The sequence below is a fragment of the Malurus melanocephalus genome, unplaced genomic scaffold (genome assembly GCF_030028575.1).
Source record: "Malurus melanocephalus ecotype Western Australia unplaced genomic scaffold, MMel_1.1 scaffold_197, whole genome shotgun sequence".
In the NCBI taxonomy this organism is placed as follows: domain Eukaryota; kingdom Metazoa; phylum Chordata; class Aves; order Passeriformes; family Maluridae; genus Malurus; species Malurus melanocephalus.
This window is the reverse complement of record NW_026623429.1, coordinates 1370483-1386280: the sequence shown is the minus strand read 5'-3', so window position 1 is coordinate 1386280 and position 15798 is coordinate 1370483. Positions and strand designations below refer to the sequence as shown.

The 15798-nt window shown below is 37.0% G+C and overlaps 1 protein-coding gene across 1 annotated transcript in view; it reads left to right on the top strand.

Moving 5' to 3' along the window:
* Nucleotides 1-495: 495 nt before the first annotated feature.
* The window catches only part of ATXN10 (ataxin 10), a gene marked incomplete at its 5' end in the record, with an annotated part of 21760 nt that continues 6457 nt past the window's right edge, over nt 496-15798 (top strand). Inside the window, 4 exons of the mRNA XM_057373454.1 lie at nt 496-677; nt 3635-3800; nt 7198-7306; nt 8580-8749. Of these exons, the coding sequence (XP_057229437.1) occupies nt 496-677; nt 3635-3800; nt 7198-7306; nt 8580-8749 (627 nt within the window). The remainder of the gene's footprint in view (nt 678-3634; nt 3801-7197; nt 7307-8579; nt 8750-15798) is intronic.

Below are 15798 nucleotides of genomic sequence, written 5' to 3'. Positions count from 1 at the left end.
TCATGGGTCTCTTCCACCTCGTGAGACTCTGTGATTCTACATCTACCTGCCCTGTAGAGCAAGGACTTAGAATTGGTTCTCAGCTTAGGTCTCTGTTACACAAAGAGGGTATTTTTTCAAAGTTGAGAAAAGTATTTTGCTGCCTTGCATCTGACAAAGAAGTTTCCATTTGCTTTGATGCCCTGATAGATTGCCTTTAATAAATTATTTGGGCACTTTTTTGATTGTTTGGGCTTACGAATGGTATTGTGATGAATAGAATAATAATTTCCAAGCTTAAACTTTGTCTTTTTGCTGAGATGCAGAAACCATTGGATGAGTATTTTATTGTTTGAATTGTGGTGTATATAACTGGCCAAAGACTCCAGCCAGCTTCCTTCAAGCATGTGAGTAAAAGTGTGCAGAAATGATGGGAAGTGTCATCGTTGAGTTAGGAAAAACACTGCAGAACAATGTGCAATTATTTTGTGACAATTTGTATCTATCAGTGAATAGGACCATGTTCATCTGCAAGTAAAAGTAACCATCACCATTTGGAATAAATGTAGATATTGCTTTTACAGCACCAGTAAAACTTGCCTTGTTTTTTCCTTTAGGTTCCTGATTGTGACAGAACATTTGCTGAAATGTCCAGAACTGGTAAAAGCCCTCTATGCCAAACTGAGCAATCAAGAAAGGTAACCCCAAAAACCAACGTGGCTTTTTGTATTTAGCATTCCTTATAGAGTATCCTGTTCACATGATTGAAAAACCATGTGGTTTCATAGTTGGCACAAAATCTCTAAATACACGTTTCTATGTCAGTAATGGTTTTAAATTGGTCGGTTAACATTACAGCTCAGCCACAACTGGCAGTGATTTATGTAGGGTTGCAGAATCCAGGTTGGCGCCATTGCTTGGTAAAGAAATACTTCATACAAAAAAAAAAGGACAGGATTTCATGCCTGGGCCTTGATTTTATAAAAGAACCACACCCTACAGAGTTTTACAGCTCAATTGGAAACGTCCTCAGCTCTTCATACTTCTGCTGTTATGTCAAGAAATTAAGAGGAAACCTTTACAAAAGCTGGAAGTGTGTCTAATACTGGTCAGCAGAACCTACAAAACTGATGAGCAGATGCCCATGATTACTTAATCCTTAATGTTTCCAGTGTTTAACAGAAGGAGAACACTTCTTCTTTCACCTGGAAGAAACACTGATAGTTTCCTTGTAGTGTTTGAATAAATGTGTGCTGAATTGATGGGAAATGGCCACTGCTATAATGGAAAAATTCCCATTGCTTTAATAGAGAATTGAGGAAGATTTTAAAAAGATACTTTGTTAAGACAATCAAATTTTGGGAATTCTGCTAGAATTCTATGTCTCCTACAACTGCTTGAGGATTTTGTGGTCTTGTTTATGTGTTTAATGTGGCCACTTTGTTCTGCATCCACCCAGGGAAGTTGCAAGTTCCCTCTCTAGTTTTTGCAGGTGAATGACAAAACACTGCACAAAACAGTGCCTTAGTGTGATTTTAGTCTGTGTTTTGTAATTTTAGTCTGTGTTTTGTATTGTTTCCAGTGTTACCACAAGTGAGGGAACAGGCATTGATTGGAGATTATAAGAAAATTAAAGGGATGTCAGGCAAAGAAAGAATGTGCAATAGGTTTGAACTTTAGATAAAATACCATTATTGTATAGGGATGGAATGGGAATGACAAGGAGGGAAATACTGTTTTCCTCTGTAATTCAGAGTGACCAAATGGTCACAAATCTGAGCCATGTGCCTGCAGGTGGGTGCTGAGTAACTGCTTGAAGCAAATGAGCTGCACTGAATTCTTTTGGGGAATATCATGAATGGCAGTTTGCATATTTTTGTAATGCCTTTGGGGATAGCAGGGCTGGGTTAAGTTGTGTGTTTGTACTTAAAGCAGTAGATATAATCAGTTTCTAGAAAGGTCTCAGTATACTACAAATAGTGATTGGATTCCTCACATCGGTGATCACAGGTGGGATCAGAGCATGTCCACTGAATTTATTATCAATCCCAAAAGTTCTGCCAATCAAGTAAACTCCATTATGATTTTGGTACTGCTTAATTTACTGACAAACATGTGGAAGTGATGTAGAAATAGTCTATCCTGGCACTTACCTCATCCCATGAACCCTCCATGAAGTTTTCTCTCCCCTGTCCAGCTATTGGGGGCAGGGRAGGGAAGTGAGAGAGCAGCTTTGGTGGGTGCCTGGAAWYTGTTCAGGGTCAACCCACTGCAGTGGGGGAATAATTCCTGTGTTCATCAAATCTCTGACCATCCTGCATTGTTAGCTGAGCACATTCTTGAAAGACTCCAAACCTGGTGGATACTAAGTGTAGGTTTTGTATGGGATGCCAAAAGGGAAAGCCTTTGGTCAGTGCAGGGTTCTGTGGAGCTGTTGGAGATGGGCAGAGTGTGACTGATAACCCACTGTAACCTGCACAGCAAACTGAGCAGAGCCCTGAGAGGCTGCTCCATCCTTCTGCCCTCACCCAAATGTGCCCAAAGTGCTGCCGTGCTGAAAAACCTTTTTGTCCTCCTTCAGATAATAGTTTAATGCAGCTGTATTAATGACACTGAGAGCTGGGACTGAGTAGCTGTTTKGTGATTAATAGAGGTGCGTTCTTGGAGGTTAAGAAAGCAGTGACCGAGCTTTTTCCACAGAAAAAAGACATTTCTCTTCCTCTTCTGACAACCTGCTTGGTAAATTTAAAAGAAAAAAGCATTTGAACTATTCCACATGTTTAAATGTCAGTCCTTCCATCTGAATTGCAAATATTTCAGTGAAAGAAATCCCTGGGCTGGCTTTTGAATTCATTCAGTAAATAGTGTCCTTTCAGGCTGAAAGAATGACAGTGGCACTTCCCCATCCCCTGTGCACTGGGCTGGAGCAGGAGGGGCTGCTCCAATATGAAAGGATATTGGAAATAAAATTATATTAAAGCTGTTGAAAAACCCAGCCCAAGTAGTTTTTATAGAGCAGCTTCATTATTTATCCACTTACTTGTCATTATTTATCCACTTACTTACTTACTTACTTACTTATCTGACTGAGTATGAGTGACTAACTTGGATTTGCTTAGTCCATCTCGTAGCAATTATAAAATTACTGTAAAGAACAGAGTGTGCAGATGGTTTTTTATTTTCACCATTTGGGGTTGTGGGGGAGAGTTAGTAAAGGACTGTGGGTAAGGCAAGGACTGTGAAAACCTGTATTTTTCAAACAGAAGCTGTCAAATACTCTTTGTTTATTTTGCAATGCTTGACAGCAGCTTTTAAGAGCTGCTTTGCTGGAAACTTTAGGCATGGGGAATATACAATCACCGTAATGTTTTCTTAGGACATAAGAAATTAGAAGATTGAAATAGGCTTGAGAAAAATATTGACTGTCTGGCTAGACTGTATTAATTGAATGGTGAATTAAATTAATTCTGTATTAAAAAAAAAAAGCAGCAGACAGAGACTGATTGCCAGTATTCATGAGGCTTGTTAATTTTTTTAAATCTTCTCTGTTGCTAGCATGATAATTGTTTTCATCATTTTTAACCACTGTATCTTCTTATTCTGCTGATAATGCTATGTGGCTCAGTGAATTTAACAAGTTGTTTTCTGCCTCCAGAGTTACTTTGTTAGAGCTGCTGATGGTGAAAGTCAATGACAAGAACTCAGTTAGCAGTGAGGAAATGGATGTGTTTGTTCAACACGCTGAGTTCCTTGCAGGCTGTTTCCAAGAGAATTGTGGAGCTGTGCTCAAGTTAACTGCTGCAGCAGATGCAGAAAATGAGGTAAGAGTGATTAAAAACCATGTAAGTACTAGGAATTGAAGTGATAAATCCTCAATGGCACTGTTGCTCCAGGGGGCATTCATAACATAAAATACATAACAATATCTTTTCCATTTTATTTTGGGAAAGCAGTGGCAGACTGCATTGTAGAGTCTGTAGGACAGCAGCTGACTTTTTCCTTTGATGGTGGCAAAAGATACTTGAAAATAAATCTACTTCATTGTTAAATATTTCAGAACTTTAAAAATGTTTTAATTGTCACATGTTTGGATGTTTTATTATCTTACTAAGGATCGCTTTGGTAATTTATTTGAGTTGTGAATTGTAATTTATTCAAATTTAGAGGGGCGTGTAGTGACAGGACAAGGGGGAATGGCTTCACATTGACAGAGTAGATGTGGATTTTAGATTTAGGAGGAAATTCTCCCCTGTGAGGGTGGGAGGCCCTGGCACAGGGTGCCCAGAGAAGCTGTGGCTGCCCCTGGATTCAGTTCAGGATATTTTGTGATTCTGTGATGATCCCRTGATTCAAATATACATCAAAATAAAAATATTTATCCTATTTATCCTGGAAGCAGTAATATATATAGTCAGAATAATTTCATTGTTAATGCAAAATTAATGTGGAATGGTTTCACTTCTAGAAACTACAGAGAAGAAGCATCATAAATAATATATTACCAAGTAAAAAAACATTGATCTTAAATGCTTTCATATGAAAACATTATAAGGTGTTGTACTTGCTTGGGTCTTTTTTGTTTAAATAAGCCACACAAATTATAAACATATGTTGAGAGGTGTTATGAAAAAATACCATAAATCACTTTATGGTAGTTGGATGTGATAAAAAAGCCAAAACACAAACCAACAAGAACACAATCTCTTTTTGTATGTCCAAAAAACACAGCCTCCCCACTGCCCCAGCTGTTTATTCTAAGTTATGTTAGATAACTTAACTGTCTCCTTCTGGAAAAGGTTGGCAGAAAGAGGACATACATTGTGACAATTGCATCTTTTTTTTTTTTTTTTTTTTAATCATTTGGTTACTTCCCAAACCACTTTCTGTGGTTTCAGTTCATGGAAAAAACCATTTGTTTGCACCCAGCAGAAGGAGATCTCTGTCCAACCAGAAGGTGCTGGGACAGCAGTATTGTGAAAATCACTGCAAAAAMTTGTCCTGCTTGACACAGACTTGTTAATTCTTCTCTCACATAAACAAGRTGTGTGATAAGTTGAGGATCACTGGTGGGAAATTTGGCTCATGAAATGAACAGAAAAATCTAAATCCTAATAGCTGAATAAATGAAGGGCARTGTGTGTATGTGCATATTTGTATATACATTTATTCATAATGTATGCCTGCCATGGGAAAATAGAAATGCCAGCCTAAATTCATAAAACTGGGKTTTTTTCAGTTAAAGAATTGCACCAATTTCTCCTCAATTGGGTAAATATTTTAGGTTTTGTGTAGCAGTTGTACTTAACTGCATAAAAATGCAGTTGTGCATGTGGAGTCTGTCATTAATAATGCTTTTGGTATTGTCTGTGATGCTCAGCTCTGCTCTGCCATTTCTGTGGCCCTTTCCTTGCTCACCATGTCTGTACTGTTAAGCTCTCTCAGGCTCCAGAGCTCTGAGGCCACATTTGCAAACTCTTGGGATCAATYCTTGGACTGRCCTAACTCCCAGAATTGTCCTGGTKTCCCATCCACTGTTTAATTTGTTCTAYGTAGACCCTGCTTGGTTTCCTGCAGGAACATCAGGTCTTGTAGCTCCATCCTAAACCCATGAGAAGCTAATCATATGCTTTTGCAGTGCTTAAACCAATGTTTAAAATAGCTTTTCCATTCTGAGCCTGACTTCAGCATCAGTTTGCTTGCTATTTCAACCATACTTGCAAAATAAAACCCTTCCCTGGACTTAGCTCATCTCTTTATAAGGAACATCTTTTCTGTGTCTCTCTCAGTGTTTATTTAAAAAAATCTTCATTTACTTCTTTTTTTACTTTTCAGATTGAAATCTTGATATGGATATAAACTATTTTGGGTTTTGAACTTCCAAAGGAAGTATTTTTCTTTACTGCCTTTCTTTTGAACAGGTGGAGTGCAAAAAAAAAACCAATTTGGAAAGTTAACAGCAGGGAAGGAAATTTTTTTGAACTTAGCAGGTTTCCAATATACATGAAAATTTGGGAGTTGTTTTATTGTTTTTAAATAATCTGTTCSTTTTAAAAATTGTAAAAAGCTGGTTACTGTCTCTGAAATACAGTTGGGCTGTTCTTACTTTGTAGCAGGATAATGTCTGATGTATTTAGAGACTGCCTTTGTGCTGATGAAAGCTGTGTCATTATATATATAAAAATAATTCAAGGCAAAACTTGCACTTTTGTACACCTGTGTGGGTCAAAAAWAGAAAATACAGTTTTAATACCTGGACCCCATAGCAATTTGGTGTCTTCAAGCAGCAAAGAATGAATATAATTGATCTACTTAATTACTGAACACTAGTGTTGATTTCAGTTGCATTATGTTGATTATAATCAACATATAATCAACATTTTGTATCCGAAATATTATACTGTTGGTAAATAAACCTTTTTTTCTCCTGGGCCAGACAAGGCAGGAATAATTMCTGTGACCAAAGTCTGAGCCTTTTCATGGCCACTTGGAGTTCATGTACCACACCTTGAGTGGGATCATCTTGCAGTCCCAGCCTGGCTCTTGAGCAATATTTGGTGTTCCAAATTCTGCCATGTCCTCTAAAGATATTTTCTGTAAATCCTAGATTGTCATTATAAGCAGGACCAACATTTTCAGTGAGAAAAAAATAGTTCTCTGGCTGAACAAATAATATGCAAATGAAATTGTGTGTCTCATACTCAACCAAAATGCTGCATCTCTGATGGCAATGCTGTTTACCCAAGAATAATGTAAATTCTCACAGCCAAAGTTCATGTGACCACAAAACTTTACAGAATTCCTGCGGATAACAAATTGGTGTCTTGCAGGCGGTGTTTGTGTCTTTAAAGTGGGACGCTCCGACTGAATAAACTCAAAGAAAACATTTATACAGAAATAATTTTCTCAGCTAGTAATTTTCTGTATTTCTGCTTTTGGAAGCTACTGTGTTTTTGTTAAAATTTTATCCCTTATGGCTCTGTTTTGGTTTCCCCATGATTTTTTGGGCAGATATAACACTAACCATAGAAAAGAAATTATTGCAATGTAATACGCTATTGTTATTTTAGAAAGTTGCCCTAATTTTCTATAAATTTGTTCCTGGCAGTTCAGAAGACCTGCACAAAACCTGAGAGTTCCTGTCCCCTGTTTCCATCTCTGGGTTGATRTTTTTATGATATCCTTCATAAACCATTTTCAGAACTGCAATTTTCATTTCAGGAGGCGCTGGTGACAATTCGTCTTCTCGATGTTCTTTGTGAAATGACCTCAAACARCAACCAACTGGAACATCTGCAGGCATTCCCTGGTTTGCTTGAAACAGCCATAGGTGAGTGAACAGCCACAAAGKTTAATTTTTGGTACTCTGGCAATGAAAACATGTTTTTCACGGCTGGTGGTAATTATAAATCTGACCTTTGAATGAAATAAATAAATAGGAGATGGTTTTAATGTGCATTTTCAAATACTTGGTTTGTTCCTGGAAATTTTCTGGTTTTCCACTTGCTCTGGGCCTGTGTTGCCCATGATTCAAGTATCAGCAATGTTTTTTTTTTTTCACGTGGAAAGGTGATGTAAGGGACAGCTGCTTCCTGGCTGAATTTGGAGAAGGATTTCTTCAAGAAGTAGAAAAAGGACTTTCTCTCCATGCTTGTTCCCTTCTGTTTCCCTTGAAATTTCTGAAAAACTGTTTCCCTTGAAATTTCTGAAAAACTGTTTCCCTTCAAATTTCTGAAAAACTGAAATTTAAGTGCGGTTTGAATGTTATTAACCAAATCCAGTGACTTTTAAAGCTCAGGTTTAGAGAAGCTAAGAAACAGCAAGAGCTGTACAGAAAAAAAATCATGCCAAGATGTTCCATAGATGCTCAAACAGGAAGGACTAGGGGGATACAAACCATGACCTGTGCTTTTTGAAATCTTAGCACTTTGAGACTGAGGTGTGCCACCATTTTGTGAGAAAATTGTAAAAGTTTGTGTATTTTTAAGACAAATGGGTAAAAATCTAAAGCATCAAAAGGCTGAAACAGCTACAAGCGATGACTCTTTTGAGATTCGTGGAGGGTCCTCATTGTAGAAATAAGAAAATAAAAAAAAATAAATGAAAAACTTCCAGCAACAACAGATGATCTTCCAAGTCCCTTCCAACCCAAATCATTCTGTAATTCTGTGTACTTGAAATTTCTTGTAATGCTACAGCACAGGAACAGACTGGAAAAACAAAAAAGAGAAAGTGGTCCTGTTGTTTGGATGTATTGATGTGACAAATTCAGTCTGCAAGTTTTCTAAAAAACTTGSGTTTAGCAGTATATTTGTGGTGTCAGAATTCTTAACAGCCTACAAATTCTGACCCTTTAGGTGGAGATCAATACCAGGGTGTAAAAAGTACACAAAAATGCTTTCTGACATTGGGCTGATCTTTTGTGGTTGGTTATATTAGCACAAATTACACAATGGAGTAAAGTTTTAAAGTTCTTTGACATGATGCTAAATACGTGAAATTCTATGGCTTAGCTTTGAACTCAACAATKAACAGTAAAGCTCTGTGCCAAGTGAGATTAATTTTCTCATGGTAATGAATTAAAAYGTTTTTGTTTTCTCTAGATACTCTGAGGTTAACTCACCTTGCTGGAAAACAGGCTGTAAATATTTTCACTGCCACACATGCTSTGACAGGGCAGGAAGAAATTGCCCATCCAGCTGTGGGTTTTAAATCTCATCTCATTCGTTTRATTGGAAATCTGTGTTACAAGAATAAGGAAAATCAAGACAAGGTGAGTTTGTGTGTTTTTCTGGCAGAACTCTGAGGTGTAAACAGATGCCTGACAAAATATATTGTTGGTCTAAAAATAAAGGTTAGAATTGATTGTGTAAAGGAGGCAATTTTTTTTTAGTGTCTTTAAATTATTATCACAATTATGCTGACTTTTTAATAACAATGTAACATTTGCCTGGCTGCCTTCCCTTTCACCCCTGTAGAATGAATCCAGTGCCTAATTCCTTTGTGGTTTTCACTTTTCCACTTTCTTTGAGAAGTCTCAAACTAATTTGAAACTTCACTTTGAAAGGAAATGGATGTGAGTTTGTTGCATGAACTTAATTTTAAATCTTTGAATTAGTCTCTTATTCTTTTTCTCCCTTTTTCTTGTCACTTTAAAAATGCAGGTCTGCCTTTATCAAATTAMTTGGAACCCTTTATAATTCCTATATAGAAAATCAGTTTTGTTTCCACAGTGGGGAAAAAGAGGAAACAGTTGCCTGTTTTTATTTGAGGTGGTAGCAGATGAACAATTTATGCAGTATAATTTTTTTTCATATGCCTGTTTTTGTTTGAGGTGGTAGCAGTGCTTTCTCTAATGCAATAATATTAATTTTGTCAATGCAGAGATGAGAAAAGGAATTCTTCTGGGAGAAAAGGGAAAAGTCTGCTGTTAAAATTAATCATAATAAAAGTAGCAAGTAAAACATCTGGATATGGTTTAGTGTGTTTAAATTAATTTAGATTTATATATATATATGTATATCTAAGCCAAATTGTTTTATATGAGACTAGCTTCCTAATTTGAAGACTGTTCTGTCTGAAAATATGAGCAAGATTTGACTTGTTTAGAATTCAGTTTTCCATTCCTTTTTTTCATGGGGACAAGGTGTGCAATGAACCCCCTTGGTCAGCAAAAGCTGTTGACATCCATAGATCAAATTGTGRCCATCCAGCTCCTTAACTTAATCTTTTTGCTGCAGTAATTATAAAAATTGAAAAAACTCAAATTAAACATGCTTTGTTTTTGCAGAAGCAGAGAATATTTTGGGTTGGAAGGGATGGAACAAGACATTTTTCATGGGCAGGGACACTATTCCACCATCCCAGGGTGCTCCCAGCCCCAATGTCCAGCCTGGCATTGGACACTCCAGGGATCCAGGGGCAGCCACAGCTTCTCTGGGCACCCTGTGCCAGGATCTCCCACCCTCMCAGGGAAGAATTTCTTCATGGTATCTCACCTAAACTTAACCTCTTTCAGTTTGAAGCCATTCCCCCTTGACCTTTCACTACACTAAATTATGGCTCGTTCTCACTTCAGGTTTTTAGAAAAACTCCATGAGCTTATCTGTTCTGCAGGATTAGTGTAATTTTTTAGAAGTAATTCCATTGTTCCTGGCATAGCAGGATTTGAAATTACTTGCAGTGAAGATCATCCCAMATTTAACTGCAAATGCTGTTGAGAGGCAAGGGAGAGAAGAAAACCTCTTAGTCAGAAACCCATATCATTGTTATTATTATATTTTCCTAACATTAAACTTTAGGAGCCTAAAGTGGAAAAAGAATTCTTGGTTTGCAGTTGAGCAGAAGAGGGAGCCTTTTGGACCTGGATGCTCTGAAGTGGAGTTCCTGCACACCCAACCAAAATTCTGCATGGTTCCACTGCTGGGTAGGGCTTTTGTCATGTAGCTCTCAGTGTGTTTTAATGCTTTGGTAGGTAAAGACAAAACATTCAGGGTGCTGTAGCAGCCTGAGCTCTGTTACTGGTGAGTTCTGTCTGGCTGTAGCACTGTGAAAGCTGAAAATGTTCCTGACAGCTGTTTGAAAGCTGAGGTTTTGCTGTCYAGATGAGGGCTCTACCTGATTAATGAAGAAATGCATCAAGTAGCAAAGTGTTTGTGGCTCAAGAATGTCTTTCAAAGTATCTGTTGGGACATTTAAGGGAACTGTCTGGAGTCCTGTGTTGTTTTTATGTTCATCTTCAGCTCTGTTGCAATCACGAATCCTTAAAGAAGTGCCAAGATTTCCATCAAAGCATAGAGATGGTAAACAAAAGAAAATCAGGCACTCTCTGAGGGGCAGGACAATATGAGTAATAAAGGGTTGGTGTGAGGTTTTTGCCTTGAGGTCAGAGATGAATGCCTCGTGCAGTATTGTTTGTGAAGGGRTGGATTATTTTTGTAACAATGTGACTCATTTGTCCTTAGGGAATAGTACAGAACTTTATTCTGTTGTGCTGCCCCTTTAGCAGCAGCAAGTTAATGTTCCCTTTGCTCTGCTTCTGCTGATCCATTCTGACTTGTCCAGTTGGGCCAATTTCACTTCAAGCCTTCATCCTACAAAGCACAGAAAAAAAAAATAATTTCTCTAGCAAGGAACTTGGATGCACTTGGGTATGGACAAAGTTTCCCTTTAATTTGAATAGTGCATAAACTATTTTTTTTTGTCTGAACAGCTTGCATTTGCTAATTAAATTTAATAAATTAATTAATTAGCAAATGAAATTTAATTTGCTGATTAAATGAAGGTGCTACATAGAGACACCTTCACATATTGGTTGTCTGGATGTCCTTGGTGACATTATTATTATTACACATATTTTTGTCCTGCTTCATGTAGAGGATTGCCATAATTACCATCAAATAGATACAGGGGCATAAAGATCAATCTGTATTTTATTATTCATGAATCATAGGCTGAAATTTTGACCAAACCTTGAATAAACATAAATGGAAACTCTGTTGGCTTCTGACAATGTAAATATTCCTGKAAAGTGATGATTTCATTGCAACATCTGCCAAAAGCAAGAGCAGAACTTGGGCATTTTGGTGTTGAAGATTCTGGGGGAATGGTTATTGTTGAGAAGTTCATAGTGTTTTTAAATTAAGAATTGCTCTARAAATTAAATTAATCACTTTGATTTATAGTGGAGAGGGAAGACAGAAGAGAGTAAGGTGACAAGATGTCATTTTAACATTCTGAATTAAAACAAATTGGCTCTGTATGTATTTCCAAGCAGTCAGTACCAACTTGTAGGCTTCATGGCTTCCTTTTGACTCTGAATGTTGGTGGATATTTTTGAACCCTCCTTGGTGTCAAACCTGATCATCAAAGTGGTGCAGCCCAGGACTCTTTCCCTTTTTAAAGAAAAGCTTGGCACRCCAGTGTCAGACAACCATTTCCAGACCTTTTACAGCACTCAGCTAAGTGTTGAAACTGCATCTGGAGCATTGCTATTAATTATACCTGTTGAAGGTGTAAAATACTCATTTTCCCAAACCAAAATCTAAAAATAAGGTAATTCACCTTTATATGGAAGAGTTCTCAAGAGGTTTTTGCAGCTCCTTTCCTGGTCCAGTGGGCTGAGTAGTAGTTATCATACCTGTGGTAACTATTTCAAACAGGAATTAAGTTTGTTATTCACCAAAGGGTTTTGTGCTGTTGCTCTTTCTTTTCCCCACCTTGGTTTCAAATGCTTCTCTTAGGYGTGGGTTGTTAAAATTCTCATAGCTTGAGAAGCATTTTGAGATGTTCAGAGATTTTTTTTGTTGTTCCCTGTATCATACTCAGTTATTTGAAGAGCACCATATCAGCTAGAAACATTTCTCGCTGGTTTACTAGGTGGTGAAGAACTGAATTTGTCTGGAATGCACAGTATTGTAAAAACTTACTAAAATAACACCTTCAGATGGGGTTAATTTAATATTTTTTAAAAGAGGTTTAGAAGACSTAATGAGCCCTCTATTGAAAGAAGGGGTTATCTGTGATTCCTTGAGTTTTCCAACAGTATTGATTGCTGGAAGAAGAATCCCCAAATGTGGAAGAATATTAACCTTTCTGAAAGCTTTTTCTCTGGCTCAGATCTAAGCAGCCTCTGGGAAAAAAACCCACCTTTTCCTAATATCAAACCTAAATCTCCCGACACAGCTCCATCCATTAATTAGCTGTTTAATAAAACTCCTATTGAAGGATGTGATGCCATATCAGAGCACCTACTCTTCAGACAGAGACCAAGAATTTGATTTTATTTGGGATTTTTTCCATTTCTCCTTCATAGCTTCAGGAGGAGAGAGAAAGTGTAGTGACAGCCATCTGCAGATTTGAATTTCTGCCATTGGGTGATGCTGTTTGTTCTAAATTGTAGCTCTGCATGATTCTTKCTCTTCATCCTGGCAATTCTTGAGCCAGGTTTGGTCATCCTGTGCCCAAAAGAACCAAATGAATGGTTTCATTTTTAAAGAGGCAGGGAATGAGATTGCACAGATCAGTGTAGGCAAAGGTTCTGCCCATTCAGCTCTTATTTGGAGAACTCCATTCAGTTATCTTTTCTGCTTGAAATGTGATCTCTTCAAAGAGCCTCAGTGTTATTAAAGGGTTGCAATAAAATAAAAATAAGTGGTGATCACTTTTGCATGCTTTTATCAACTAATCTAATCTGCCTGCTATCCTCAGCTAGTGATTGGAAACCTACTTAGTTYTTTTATGGAAACAGTGGTAAAAACAGGTGAAGAGAGAAGAATTTGTGAGCTTTAAGGAGATTTTAGAAAAATATCTTCAGTTCTAGCATTGTKTAAGGATTTCATAAATAGTGAGGATCTTCTGCCTGTGTTTTGAGAGAACAGATTTAATACTCCTTTTACACTCTATCAATAAYTTCAGTTTGCTAATTCACATTAACTGTGCTGTTTGAAAAAACTTCTGTTCTTTAACCAAAAAAGTGCAGTATTTCCATCAAGAAGGGCAAAGAATTGCCTCATTCATGAGCATGTAAATGTTTAAAACTCCAATTCTCTAAGTTGTCACCTCATAATTGCAGTCAATCAGATTTGTTCAGATTGGTAGTTGTGATACACAGRTAAAGAATGGTTTTGACTAAACTCATTCTTAGCAAGAAAAAGCAGGATTAAAGTTCAGTATAATTATTAATGGGGAGTCATTCTGGTGGTTGTGCTCTGTGGTCGAAAAGTGTTGATCTGAGGATTTAGATTTTGGCCTAGCAATTACTGTTCTAAAATGGAATGACAGAGCTCAGTGAATTCATATTGAAGCTGACAACAAATGTTGAGTTTTTATAAGGGTAAATTATAAAATTACCTCCAAATCAGTTTTTGCCTGTCTTTCTAGAAAATGAGGGGTGCTACCCATRGAGCTGTTCAGAGCTGCAAATTTTCCATTGGAGAGTTTCCAACTTCTCTAAAAACCTTTTCATTCTTAAATCCAGCAAATGTATGATGGTGCATTTGTCTTTGGAAATATTGAAGGGCTTTATTTGGAAATAATCAAGGGCTTTATTTGAAATATTTATTCAACACTGTAGCTAAAGATAAAAGTAATAAAAAAAACCAGTGTTTTGCCTGCAAACAAAAATGCAAACAGCTCAGTGTAATTACTCATAAATGGGTACCTCACCATTTTAAAATTCACAGAATTRTRCAGATTCAYGAGCACCTCACCATTTWAAAATTCACAGAATTGTGCAGATTCAYGAGCACCTCACCATTTWARAATTCACAGAATTGTGCAGATTCACGAGCACCTCACCATTTWARAATTCACAGAATTGTGCAGATTCACGAGCACCTCACCATTCAATGCACATTTTTAAAGTGCCTTTAGAGTTTGTAGCTGCTGAGCAGGGAAGAAAGTTTATAGTTTCCCCTGCCATAGATCARCCTGGTGGCTGCTGATTGAGGTTCTGATTCAAGGTTTTTTCTCCTCTCACCTTCTGACCCACTATTAGTGTCAACCTGTTCCTGCAGGCATTTCTSTAAAAGTGTTGATCTGCCCCTTTGAAAATCAACTTCAAATGGAAGTGTTTGTTATTGAACTCCTATAGAAATTGTCTTTCTTTCTAAAAAATAGTAAAAAATTAGTGATTTGTCAAATTCCAATTTTTTTGGAAATGTTTCTAATTTTTGTGATTGTATGATTTTATGGTATGAATTTGATCTATGGAGATGTACCCTCAAGCTCTGTTTGTAAGAGATTTTTTTTTTTCTTGTTAATGGATTTGCTAGGAAGAGTTGGCTGTACTTGGATAGGTTTCCTTTAATGAAATGTTAATAACATGGTGTATATATACTTAATATAGAGGAATGAAACAGTCTTGGAACAAGAATGTTTCTATTTTTCAGTTAGAACCTGCAGTCTTGACTTTATAGGCTGTAATCAAATTAATGATCTGTTGCACGAAAGGAAATAATATAAATAAAGCCAAACAGAACAGACAAAATTGTATAAACAATTGGCTTAGTGCTTGAGTATATATACATGCCTTGTTTTRCAGAATAATATTTTCAAGTTAATTAACCACGTGAAAGGATAAATGTATTATGGAGTTTTTAAAACAATTCTACGAACACCTTTGTAAATTAAAAAAAAACTTTGAATTTTATTATGGTATAGAAGTTCAGGTAGAAATGGGGAATCTTACTTTTGTCATACCTGTGGTTGTGATTACCAGACTACAAGACACTTGGAGACACAAATACTCAGAAAAGCCTCTGGTAGTTGTAATTTAGAGGTAAATTAAGCAACTACCACGCAGTCTCCTTGTGTGCAGCTTCATGTATCATCTCGYTCAGTAGCCTGAGGCATTTGCAAGCTTTCAGCATGAAATTTAGTGCTAGAGCATGCATTCCTGACTTACTGTATATCATGCATACCATATCTATGGCTTTTATAGACATATAAATCACAACATCAGGAGTCTTGTTTTCTGAATGTGAAGTTGATCTTAATCTCGGCAAGGTGGATAAATTTATCTTTGTAAGAAATTTTCATCCTGTGCAAAGGTTATGCTTGGTGAATCGTTAAAAGAAAATGTGTATTCGTAGAATTTCRGGTCAATGGAGAAAATAATTGCTCAGCTTTCTGTAAATATGGGTTGTCAGTGAAGAAACACTGACGAGGGCTGAGCACAGCAAGGAAATGTGAGGGGCCATTTCCAGCTTTGAGGGTAAATTGTGGAGTTTGGCGTGGCTCATGTACTCATCCCACCATTCTCCTTCTCTTCCTCCCCTCGGTCTGATGCCTTAGGATTTTTAGTTTCTCTATTTTCATGTA